This window comes from Zingiber officinale, chromosome 1B (assembly GCF_018446385.1).
Source record: "Zingiber officinale cultivar Zhangliang chromosome 1B, Zo_v1.1, whole genome shotgun sequence".
NCBI classification, from domain to species: domain Eukaryota; kingdom Viridiplantae; phylum Streptophyta; class Magnoliopsida; order Zingiberales; family Zingiberaceae; genus Zingiber; species Zingiber officinale.
In genome coordinates, this window is record NC_055986.1 from 9868659 (window position 1) to 9881959 (window position 13301).

At 33.7% G+C, this 13301-nt stretch overlaps 2 protein-coding genes across 3 annotated transcripts; both read right to left on the reverse strand.

Annotated features, from left to right (window-relative positions):
* Positions 1-5887: 5887 nt before the first annotated feature.
* LOC122026383 (zinc finger protein ZAT11-like) lies at positions 5888-6542 on the reverse strand. Its single transcript, XM_042585122.1, has one exon. The coding sequence runs from the start codon at positions 6362-6364 to the stop codon at positions 5888-5890; it is 477 nt and encodes a 158-aa protein (XP_042441056.1). The 5' UTR covers positions 6365-6542.
* A 1625-nt stretch (positions 6543-8167) lies between these two features.
* LOC122049682 (ras-related protein RABE1c-like) lies at positions 8168-12998 on the reverse strand. 2 transcript variants are annotated; one of them, XM_042611046.1, is made up of 10 exons: positions 12849-12998; positions 12592-12769; positions 9992-10064; positions 9784-9884; positions 9635-9700; positions 9461-9558; positions 9322-9384; positions 9136-9228; positions 8465-8611; positions 8168-8368 (listed from the first exon to the last, which is right to left on the reverse strand). In XM_042611046.1, exons 2-9 carry the CDS (start codon positions 12662-12664, stop codon positions 8528-8530), a joined length of 651 nt encoding a protein of 216 aa, XP_042466980.1. In that variant the 5' UTR covers positions 12665-12769; positions 12849-12998; the 3' UTR covers positions 8168-8368; positions 8465-8527. The 2 variants fall into 2 exon arrangements, with proteins under 2 accessions (XP_042466980.1, XP_042466985.1); XM_042611051.1 differs by lacking the exon at positions 8168-8368 and having other exon boundaries at positions 8477-8611; positions 9136-9226.
* Between the last annotated feature and the right edge of the window lie 303 nt (positions 12999-13301).

Sequence of the window (13301 nt, forward strand, 5' to 3'; positions counted from 1 at the left end):
TGATCGTAAATATATCATCATCCATAATTTTGGAGTAATACTTTGAGTGATTCAATTTTTTAGTTTGCATTAGGTAAAATTCGGATTAAAAATTCCCAACAATCAATATATTTGGTAAAAAATTTATATGTGGACATAATTATAATTAGGACAACGATACGAACGCATAGAAACTTGTTTCATGAAATTTCGATGTCTCTAGGTCCATATGTAAGCCTTCCGATTTTTATTCTTTTTTTTTTAATTTTTTAAATTTTGGGACGAATCCAGTATTCGTCCCCAAATCTGGGATGAATCCAGTATTCGTCCCCAAATCTGGGATGAATCCTGGATTTGTCCTAGAATTGAAATTATTTTTTTAAAAAAAGGAAAAAAAACACGGAAGGCTTTTATCTGTACCTAAAGACATCGAAATTTCATGAAACAAATTTCTATGCGTTCGTATCATTGTCCTTATTGTAAATATGCCATCATCCATAATTTTGAATTAATATTTTGAGTGATTCAAATTTTTAAATCAAATTAGTCAAAGTAGGATAAAAAATTCCAACAATCAATATATTTGGTCAAAAATATTTATGTGGACATAATTACAATTAGGACAACGATACGAACGCATAGAAGCTTGTTTCATGAAATTCTGATGTCTTTAGGTCCATATGTAAGCCTTCCGATTTTTTTTTTTAAAATTTTGGGACGAATCTTGGATTCGTCCCAGAATTGAAATTATTTTTAAAAAAACACGGAAGGCTTATATCTGGACCTAGAGACATCGAAATTTTATGAAACAAATTTCTATGTGTTTGTATCATTATCCTAATCGTAAATATGCCATCATCTATAATTTTGAATTAATCTTTTGGGTGATTCAAATTTTTAAATCAAATTAGGATAAAAAAAATTCAACAATCAATATATTTGGTCAAAAATATTTATGTGACATAATTACGATTAGGACAACGATACGAACGCATAGAAATTTGTTTCATGAAATTCCGATGTCTCTAAGTCCAGATATAAGCCTTCCGATTATTTTCTTTTTTTTTTTAATTTTTTTAAAATCTGGGACGAATCCAGGATTCGTCTCTAAATCTGGGACGAATCATGGATTCGTCCCAGAATTGAAATTATTTTTAAAAAAAAAAGGAAAAAAAAATATAGAAGGCTTATATCTGGACCTAGAGACATCGAAATTTCATGAAATAAATTTCTATGCGTTCGTATCGTTGTCCTGATCATAAATATATCATCATCCATAATTTTGAATTAATATATTGAGTGCTTCAAATTTTTAAATCAAATTAGGATAAAAAATTTCAACAATCAATATATTTGGTCAAAAATATTTATGTGTACATAATTACGATCAGGACAATGATACGAACGCATAGACACTTGCTTTATGAAATTATGATGTCTCTAGGTAGATATTTTTTAAAACATATATAGTTTACTACTAACTAAAAAGTTATTATGCAACGCATGTTCGTAGATAAGTGATCAAAACCTTAAATATGGACCTAGAGACATCGAAATTTCATGAAACAAGTTTCTATGAGTTCGTATCGTTATCCTGATCTTAAATATGCCATCATCCATAATTTTGAATTAATATTTTGAGTGATTCAAATTTTTAAATCAAATTAGGTCAAATTAGGATAAAAAAATTTCCAACAATCAGTATATTTGGTAAAAAATATTTATGTGACATAATTATGATTAGGGCAACGATACGAATGCATAGAAATTTGTTTCATAAAATTCTGATGTCTCTAGGTCTAGATATAAGCATTCTGATTCATCCCAGAATTGAAATTATTTTTAAAAAAAAGGAAAAAAACATGGAAGGCTTATATCTGGACCTAGAGACATCGGAATTTCATGAAACAAATTTTGTGTTCGTATCGTTGTCCTGATCATACATATACCATCATCCATAATTTTGAATTAATATTTTGAGTGGTTTAAATTTTTAAATCAAATTAAGATAAAAAAATTCCAACAATCAATATATTTGGTCAAAAATATTTATGTGGACATAATTACGATTAGGACAATGATACGAACGCATAGAAACTTATTTTATGAAATTACGATGTCTCTAGGTCCATATGTAAGCCTTCCGATTTTTAATCTTTTTTTTTTAAATTTTGGGGTGAATCCATCTATTCGCCCCAAACTTTGGGACGAATCCTGGATTCGTCCCTAAATCTAGGACGAATCTTGTATTCGTCCCAGAATTGAAATTATCTAAAAAAAGGGAAAAAAAAAAACACGGAAGACTTATATCCAGACCTAGAGACATCGGAATTTTATGAAACAAATTTTTACGTGTTTGTATCATTTTCCTAATCATAAATATGCCATTATCTATATTTTTGAAATAACATTTTGAGTGATTCAAATTTTTAAATCAAATTAGGTCAAATTAGGATAAAAAAATTCCAAAAATCAATATATTTGGTCAAAAATATTTATGTAACATAATTACGATTAGGACAACGATACGAACACATAGAAATTTGTTTAATGAAATTCTGATGTCTCTAGGTCCAAATATAAACCTTCTGATTATTTTTTTTTTTTATTTTTTAAATTTGGGATGAATCCATCTATTCGTCCCAAATTTGGGATGAATCTTGGATTCGTCCCATAATTGAAAGTATTTTTAAAAAAGGAGAAAAAACACCGAAGGCTTATATCTAGACTTAAAGACATCGGAATTTTATGAAATAAATTTCTATGCGTTCGTATGATCATAAATATACCAGCATCCATAATTTTGAATTAATATTTTGAGTGATTAAATTTTTTAAATCAAATTAGGTCAAATTAGGATAAAAAAATTCCAACAATTAATATATTTGGTCAAAAATATTTATGTGGACATAATTACGATCAGGACAATGATACGAATACATAGAAACTTATTTCATGAAATTCTGATGTCTCTAGGTAGATAGTTTTTAAAACATATATAGTTTACTACTAACAAAAAAGTTATTATGCAACGCATGTTCGTAGATAAGTGACCAAAACCTTAAATATGGACCTAGAGACATCGAAATATGACCTGAGACAATTTTTGAATTTTGCATCTAGTCAAGTTAAGTATCATGCGACACCTTCAGTTGACCTCCGCTCAAAGTCAGGTTCCTTCCAATGACGATGATGATGATGGCTATAATGATAACGATGATGGTGGTGATGGTTGTTCATGATTTTAATTATGTACGATGATTATTTGTCTCCTAATTAGTGTTTTCAATATTAATCAATGACTTGTTAACTTCTCTAATTTTTATTTTAATTAATATTATTGATTTGTTTTTAACAGGGTTTGTGAGGCGAAATATATGTCGAAGAAAAAAGTAAGTATTATGTAATCTAATTTTATTGATTTATTTTTTTTTCCAGTTGCATTTGAACAGTTAAATAAGGGTATTATTCTTTTTATAAATTTGTTGAAATTTGCTACTACTACATTATTACTTCACATTCTAAATTATGATTAGAGTTTGCCTAGCAACCAAATAACCTTGAGTACTAAAAATACTAGTATTAACTAATTGATCTTAACTAGTTTGTGTTTTATTCATTTGAGATATTTTCATATGTTAGGAATTTTAATAATACATCCCATGTTATTCATGCCAGGTGGAAATAGGATATTTGTAGCTTTTATTTGATATGGTAAAATAGGTTGTATTATATTTAAGATACTTTTAGTTAGTTTTAAGGTACTTCTTATATTTTAATTTACCGTTGCTATGAAATGGATAGTTGATACCGTTGGTAAATAGGGCCTTTATTTAAATGTTCAAGGAATTTCAGAGTTATGTGTTGTTTCCTGTACCAATCTAAGCACATTGAAGCGATAGTTCGATTAATTACCTTTTGTTTCACTACTCAATATAATTCCGATTAATACTCTTGCCCTCCGCATCTTCTACGTGTGTTTGACATCTTCAAACACAAGAGCTACTGGTTGGATCTGTTTTATGCCTACAATACAAGTTATACAACATCCTCAAGCACCAAGCCTCAAACCAAGTTTGTGATGCCACACTCCTATGCAAGCAAACTAATTATGAGACTATTACATTTTAAGTAATTATCTTCCTGGTTACATATGATCTAGTTTATTTATTTGTTTTTATGTAGAAAAAGAAGGTTTGATGGGGATGAAAGCTTTTGTGGAATAAGAAGATGACTTGATGTATCTTAGTTTGTTTAACTTCTTGGATTGATGGACTTGTATGGAAACTTGTTGGAGTGTTGAACTTGTGAAATATTTTTGAGTATCTTAAAGAACAAAGATCTTGTATGACTTGTTGAGTTTGAGACATTTGAATTTGTTGTGAATAGATGTATGTGAATTAATTAAGATGTAATAATGTTAATTAGGATGTGTTAAATGTATATGAATGTGTTATTTGAATTTGTTGTATATGTATGTATGGATTGAATTGTAGAAATAAGTTGTATCTAGAATTTAGTTTTGTTATTAGGAACGAATTTGGCAACAAAAATGATTTGTTGCCATTCTATCGTCACTGCGCAACAAAATATTTTTCGTTGCAAATTTCGTTCATTAGGGACAAACTTGGCAACAAAAATAATTCGTCACTAAATTCATCCCCAAATTTTGCAAAGTCTACAACAAAAAATTTTTCGTCCCAAAATTGTATGTTTTGTTGCAAATTTGGCGACGGATTTAGCAACGAAAATATAATTCGTTGCTAAATATTGTTGCCAAATTCGTTGCCAATTTTGCAACAAAATTATTATTAGTTGGAAATTATATGCAAAATTAGGGGCAAACTTGGCAACAAAACAAAATTCGACAAAAAATTTCGACCCCAAATTCATTGCTAAGTTTGCAACAAAAAATTATTCGTTCCAAAATTGTATAAAATTTTGCAACGAAATAATTTTTTGTTACAAATTTGGCGATGAATTTGGGGACGAAATTTTTTTTCGTCGCGAATTTCATCTCCAATTTCATTGCCAATTTTGCAACATAAATTCATTCCAAAAGTTGGCATCAACCTGTTTGGGACGAAAATATTTTCGTCCCAAATTTTGTCCCCAAAACTTCTGCAACGATTTTTTTTTTTTGTAAATTCGTCCCAAAATTCATCCCAAAATGCAGTAATTTTTGTAGTGTTTCCTAACCCGACAGTGACATTCTTTGTGTTGCAGATTGAAACAGAGCCTTCACGCCGTCAACCAAGGAGCCCAATCCTCAACTAGCCTTCTTCATCATTTTCAGACAGGATCATACATTATAATGGGGTATCGAACCACGAGTATTTATGTGACAATCTAAATATTTTACTACGACACTATAGCCCGGGGACAGCTATATTCTAAATAAGTAGATTGAAGAGGAGCCTTTAGTGTAAAATTATTGCCGTGATTTTGTGGTCATAGATTGCAGCCATGGAAATAATTCCAAAAAGAAAAATTAATTAAATCTATAATGAACTGAAAAATCAAAGATAACTTGAGGAAAAAGTTAAGTTAGGGTGTGATTTGGTAAACAACCACGATGGTAAACTCTCATAGATATTGAATAGAAATATATTAAGAGATAAATCTATATCTCGTCAAATAAAATGCAAACGCTGAATCTTTTATATCTATATTAACATTAGAATATTATAGACGACCATATTTAGCCGAAATGTAAAATAGGATATTTTTCACATGTTTTAAATCAAAATTTTGAAAGGATCGAATATAGTCTAGAGCATGCAATAAAATGCAAACGTTGTTGGATGGCAGCTACCACAACTATTATTACCGAATTGAAATTGTTGTTAGATACATAGAGATTTTAAAATAGATATTGTGAATCTAATTCATGGAATCTTGTAACTAATTAAACGAACAATTTCAGGAGCTGGCAAGAACTTGGGCTCCTCCGCACCACATCGAACATGTTGACCTCCAAAGGAGCCACCCCAAACTCCTCCACCTCCCTCCTCCTCTCCTCCTTCCTCCACCCACCGGCGACCTTGTGACGGCGCATGTGGCCGCCCAAGGCTTGCCCCATTGTGAACCTCGCCCCGCACACCGTGCATTGGTGGAGCACAACGCCACCCTTCACCGGCCTGGCTGCCTTCCGGCTGACGCCACGCATGTGGCTGGTCCGGTGGCCACCCAACGCTTGGAATGTCGCAAAGCGGAGGTGGCACGTCTTGCACTCGAACATACCGTCGTCGTCATGGGCTGCCTTCTTCCGCTTCCTCTTCAGCTTCGCCTGGTGCACTTGAATACCGTCGTCACCGGAGATCGATAGCTCTAGGTCGAGATTACACTCCGGAATCGTTTCATGATCTCCTGAACTAGGCTTCATCCTTGTAATTTGATTGCAACTGAATTAATAGCCGGAATGGACGACTACATATATTCCGATGCATACGCGGAGTCAATCATCTAAGTCGACGTTGGCGCGTGAGGACAGACACAAGAATAAATTCTTAGGAAGTTTCACGAGATACTTACTGGTTGTAGATAAAGACTACACGTAACGAATCCTGAGTCATGCTATGAAATTTCGACACTAGTTAAATGTCTGAAGAACATAGCGTTGACTGAACGATACTCACGGCTTAGTCGGTTCAAAAAATTCAAATTATTAAAAAACAATAGTGTAATATATTTAAACTCGAGCTTGAGGCATTAGACTTCGTCCAGTCTCCGCGTGTAATCCTGGCGTCATCTTCACCATCGACGATGAGGTCAGCAGCCAAATGGATAAGAGAGTCATCCTTCAAATAATCTAATAAATCAGATTATTGGAAGACAGTTTTGGACTGGGAAACCATTGGGGATAGAACTAGTCATAGTCTACCAACCACAAAAAACTGTTTTGATAGCCACACCGCACATGCTCATGCTTAAAAGGTTGCAGACGTCACAGATATGACATCATTTGTAATCTTATTTTAGTTTTCATAATTGACCCCAAAATAATCTATGGACTCCTATTGTCCGGCAAGCTCTCTGAACCATCCTTCAATCTTCAATCAAGTTTAAACAAAAGGAATTACTCCAGTAAAGATGGAAATAAAAAAAGCAGCTGATCTTACAATTTTCAATCTAATAATCTCCTTGATTCACTTTATTGCATGATCTTACAATCTTATGTTATTAGTTATCATACATACTAACATTATAAATTACTTGATAAATATTTAATTTAAATTAATAAATCTTAATAAATGATCTTTTACCTTGGATTTCAGAGTGAACTAGTGATTTCAACAACAATCACTAAGCTTAAGGATGTGAACTTCCCCAAAAAGTCCACAAAAGACTTTGACCTATCTTCTACTCTCCTCAATGTATATCTCATATTAGATTCTCAATCCTTGGGCTCAATTGCATTCCATAAGGAAAAGTAGCAAGAAAAATCTACTCGTCAACACCTCTACCAATCAAGTTAGAAAATTCATACCGACCTTACTCAGGAAACTAGATTATTTTTTCCTGTAACTTTAGGTTGAAATGAGTTTCAGATCATTTTATCAAGTATTCAATAACTTTAATCTGGTTTTCTATATGATTCGACTAGTACATATTTCCATGTGAAATATTTTTTGTGAGTCCCAATCGAAGCCAACAAAAGGCATCCAATCTCTCACCATTTGCTTGCCTAATCTTCAACCTCTTTAATCAATGCATCACCCTTATTGAGGAAGATTGCAGGTTACAGCACGACCGCAGCTTGAGTTGTTTGAGCGCAAGACTTTCAACTAGCCGTCGCTTCCTTCCAAGCTCTCGGCGGCCACCGGGCAAGCCACAAGAGACCCAAGCTGATCGCAAAGATGATCACAGCAGAGACAAGTCGAGTCTGCCAATGGGCAGACATGGGGAGGCCACATGAGGTGGCACAGTTCAAATGAAATCTCTTTATTATTTTTTCACATTTTTTGTATTTAAAATATATAAAAATTAAAATATAAAAACATATTTGTTGCACACTATTGTATAACATAACATTCTTTGCATAAGGATATCGATTCTTCATTCCTTCTTTTATATATATATAAAAGCAACACCTTTCAAAATCAAGATGCATATGCGTTAGAATATCTATTCTGTTATCTTTCAGAAGCCTAAGCAAAAACAATAATATGACGGCACAACAAACAGCTGCAGAAAGGCAAACAATTTGATATTTCATTTCAAACGTAAATACAGCAGAAGACAATGGACTGAATTAGTAAAATAATATGCTCTTATCCTGTAAAATCTGTGGCAAAGGACAACTTACCTGACAGCCTGGGAAATCATACATACTAAGAACACTGGTTTCAGAAACACAATAGAGCAGGAACTGGAGGTTTGCCATCCCCTAGCACAGATAAACGTGGCATCAGTTCTCCGAGCTAAAATTACAAGCACCTAGACCTCATGTTCCATTATGTTCAGACCATACAAGTCATATTACCTATAACAAGCAAATTAGATCCCAATTTAATCCAATCCATCATCGGTGGCACTTTGATTGATCTCAAGACCCGCAGCATGCTGACTTCTGAGCTGCATTAGCCTCGGTTGCAGACTGGTCTGATTTGTTGACCTTGATTGTCCGATCCTGCAGTCAAACAACTTATCAGGGCAAGGAATAAGAAAACCAAATTCATCCAAGTTGTATCCTTTGGAGGTCAACAAATACATCGAAGTAGAGCTGAATTTTCGTTCTTCTTTTTGGGTTCCAGGATCAGAATGATTGTAAAAGAATTCAATCAAACTCTAATTACTATTAATTTTAAATAAAGAAAAAAATCTGTCTGATCCATCACGCACCAGATTAAGATCTCATCAACTTAAGTTGCGTAAAAAACTAAAAATATCAAAGGAAACCATCAATAGCATTGGCTGTTTAACGTAATCAACATTTATGATCTAAAAATCATTAACCAATCAATGGAAATTAACAATAAATAAATATCATAAAAGAACTCCCGGGCTAATAAAAATAGTTGTTAGACAACTTGGAATTAAATTGTAATTCCTGCAGAAATTAGTCCATTCAAACATCATAATGGAATTGATTGTCTTAATCAAAGCCACCAAGCACCCAATATGAGTAACCTTTTCCTTTAAAAAGAAGCCTACCTCAGATTTGTTATCACTCTCTGCAATTCTCTGTTTGATATCTCTAGCTATTGAAAGGAACACCTCTTCTACATTTAGATTTGTCTTTGCACTCTTGTGATGTAAAAAAAAAACAAGCAATCAAGTTTAGTGCAGATGAATAACAAATAGATAAAAAGCAAAATGATGTGACATATTACTACTTACAGTTTCAAAAAACTTAATCCCATATTCATCAGCAAGTGCTTGTCCCTTTGCAGTCGGTACAGCCTGTGAATTACAGTTAAAAATCATCATTGGTGAAAGCCCTAGATTTGACCAGATCAAGCAGACTAGAAGGGCATACTCGTTTGCTCTCATCCATGTCAGCTTTATTACCAACAAGAATCTTGTTAACGTTATCAGAAGCATGTTGTTCAATGTTCTGGATCCAATTCCTAATGTCTGCATGTTTGGGAAGCATGTATTATGGGAATAACGATGATTAAATTATAAGAACTAAAAAGATGAAAGTGATTACTGTTAAAGGATGACTCATCAGTAACATCATAAACAAGCAGAATGCCCATGGCGCCTCGATAGTATGCTACGATAAAAGTATTGTCACTCCGCCAACGCTTTTTCAAAATTTGCATCTGTAAATCATAGTTCAGAAAACAACTACCATACCAGTTGTTATGGTTCGAAAGCGCTCCTGACCAGCGGTGTCCCAAATTTGTAGTTTAATTCGCTTGCCATCAAGCTCAATAGTTCTGATTTTAAAATCAATACTGTGGAGAAAACATAAAACTTTACTCCAATAACTATTTTCAGAATCTAAAGAAGAAAACAAACAAGAAAAATAAAATAAAATTATATGTTTAGAAATATAACCCACCCAATAGTGGTGATGAAACTTGTTGTGAAGGAACCATCAGAGAAACGCAAAAGGAGGCAACTCTTTCCGACACCTGCACCACATCATTCATCTTCTATCAAAATGAGTTAATACTTGCTTCTAAGTGATTTCTGCTATTGGTATCATTTTCCCATCAACATGTCAGCTGAAAAAAAAAACAAGTGAAAGCAATCCGCATTCAAGGAATTCTTGAAACAACCATTTGAAAGTCGAACAATATGCTGATAGCCCAACAAAATCAACCTAAGGACAAAATTCAGCACCTATGGTTGCATGATCTCCAACCACAAGAGTATTTAGCCATTCATCTTTCTATGCAAGTTCTTTTGAACTTAAGCTGCATATGTTAGTTTTTCTGGTTTGGTATTAGAGTGATAGGGGGATGTTAAATGAAAACAGTTATTTATGACAAACAGATATCTTCATCCAGGGAGAGATACACCAAATAGGAAAGAGAACATTAAGTGGGTCATACAGTAACAAAGATACTTAATTCCAAATACTCAAGCTATTCTTAGAGAGTAACCTTTCCCACACTTGAAACTTTTATTCAGCTCATAATTTTTTATATTGAGAATCATCAAATTCTCACATGGTGCCAAAAGGATACAACTTCACTTAACCAGAGTGTATGCTCACTCCTTTGGATGCACGGACCTACTTAAATGGTTTCAGTTTAATTCAATCTGAGTTTATTTCACTTGCAAAGTATTCAATAGTGTGTTGTTAATTGCTTATTCCACAATTTCTAGCAGCAGCTATTCATATTCTATCTATAGCATCCTCACTCTATGATGTTAATATTTCTAATATGTGATTTCATTCTACTTTGAATTAAAGCAAATTAAGTCATCGCAATGTTTTGGAGTCTAATCGGTGGTTAATTTCAACTAGCCTAATTTCAATAAATAATTTTCTAGACTCATCCAAAAGTGTCGAAATCATGTACTTCTGGGCCTTCTTGATCATTTCTTACAACTATATGTTCAATTATCCTGTTGATGTTTTGAACTTCTCATGCTAAAGTGCCATGTGCAGAAAAAGAGTGTTAAGAAGATATACATACTTTTAAAAAATTAAAAAATAAATAAAAAAAAAGATATACATACTTTTGCTCCTACGTATAAAGGTATTTAATGCAATTATTATTGGGGAACTTCTAATTCATCCCCTTCAATTATATCTCTTCTATTTCTTTTGAAGAAGTATATAGAATGTTGCACTGATCTTCTTGAAAAATGACGTCTTCGATGAATAGCAGTCGGTTTCAATGTGTTTGGTGCTTCATGACTCATTGGATCTCTAGTGAAGAATTAGATCACTTTATTGTCATATTGCACATCCATGGTTCCGATGAAACATGGGCACAATATATAATCTCTTGCTTTATGTTATACTTTAGCAGTAGAGTTAGCTACAATATGTTCTTTGATGCTACTAAACTGCCTCCAATATGATTATAAACTAGCAAATATACCTCCTCTTAACAACAAACAAAGCATACAACATAATGCATCATGATTCAAATGTCCATATCTTAAAAGAGCAAGCTATCTCCTAAACACAGTTAAATGTATTGCAAAGTCCATTCTTAGGTTTCTGCATGAGTTGACTTAGGGCATTGATCGCAAGTTACAATCTTATCTAATAATTGAAAGAATGATGAATTTTCCTACAAATATCTACATGTGTGCACTTAAATGAACTTTATTTCTTGGAAAAGATCAGGAACCTACTCCCTGTGAGATAAAGATATACCTTCAAAATCTCAGGCAAAAAAAAATATATATATTAAAAAGCATAGCATGAAGTATATGGTTGAGGGACAACATGCATATGCAGAATGGAGATACAGATGAGGGTGAATTATGGGGTCCATAATTTTTAAAAGATGACATCAATTGTATCCTGATAATATATACCACCATGTGCCAAATATATGAATTTAGCAGTACTTTAAAAATATATCTAACCAATCGATCTAAGAAATTGATGTAAAAAAATGTATATACCAGGTAGTTATTCCATAAAAGGAATTTTACATATGAATCTAAGCAATATGTGTAACACAAAAACATACCATTTAACAATGCATGTTAGAAGGAAGGTATAAATCACATAAAAGATAATTTACATGTTGACCTAAGCAATAACTAAACTATACTATTTTTTATCTATCTGGCAAAATTGGTCTTAACAAACCACTATTAACTTGGACATGACCTGTAAACTAGGGTCTGATTTAGCTTGCATAATCCTAGTGCAACCATATTCGGGTGCTACATAATCCCTCACTTTGGATTCTAGGTCACAAGTAAATCCAACTCAATCTAGTTTCCACTGGCATGAAGGAACTCATGAAACTCATACATTCCAAGTAACTATCAGCCTAAGAAACCCCGCCAACAGATCCAACCATGCCGGAATCAACAAACCAAAAGTCTATCAAACCGATTTGGGAAAACCTGCCAGTTAACACGGGGAAAAGAGGGGGAAAAAAACAGCCTTGCGGGAAATGACCATCTGAAAGAATACAGGAAATTGAAATCGACTCCACAGGTATCAATGAGAACCCTTACCGCTGTCCCCGATCAGAAGAAGCTTGATGAGGTAATCGTAGTCCGCCCGAGCCCTAGCAGGTGGAGCAGTCATTGTGGCACACAGGTTTAATGCCTCACAGACGATAAGAAAACGATCACGAGCAACGACTATGAATCAATAGAACTGCGATACAGGAACAAGATCCAGCCAAGCAATCTGCTGGAAACAGAGGAAAAATCCCAACCGATCAAGACGAACCCAAATAGCAGAAAAGGAAAATGAAGGAAAAACTTACATGACTCCTCGATTTGTAACAGACGGCCAAGTAGAAGGTTTCAAGATCTCGGCGTTCTCTCTTTCGCTCTCTGGCCATAAGAGGTCTTGCGAGAAAGAGTCAGAAAACCACTGAATCGAACTACATACATACGTCCGATTTCAATTCAGACTCGAATTGTCACCCTCTTTCTCTTTTGTTATGTCCTTACCGTTAATCTACCCGAGTTTTTATTGGAAGGATCAGCGGGACCCGTTCGGATGTGTTCGTGATGCTGCAGTTTCTAAATACCGACGGGTGACTCTAAATTCATCCGCGGTACCACAATGTGCATACGCATGACTTGAAATAGAATGATTCCGCCGTAATCGCCAACGCGTTCTCCCATTTCGATTCTATTGATTTGTCAATTAGCTGTCTGATCGACTCTATACGAATAATTATGTCTGAAGTTTATATCCTCAAACAAGATAA

Coding starts and splice junctions, on each gene's coding strand:
- LOC122026383 (XM_042585122.1), bottom strand. CDS start 6,364: ATGAAGCCTAGTTCAGGAGATCATGAAACGATTCCGGAGTGTAATCTC.
- LOC122049682 (XM_042611046.1), bottom strand. CDS start 12,664: ATGACTGCTCCACCTGCTAGGGCTCGGGCGGACTACGATTACCTCATC. Junction 9,701..9,783: donor CTTTCGAACCATAACAACTG/GTATGGTAGTTG, acceptor CTTTTATCGTAG/CATACTATCGAGGCGCCATG. Junction 9,559..9,634: donor TGATGAGTCATCCTTTAACA/GTAATCACTTTC, acceptor CCAAACATGCAG/ACATTAGGAATTGGATCCAG.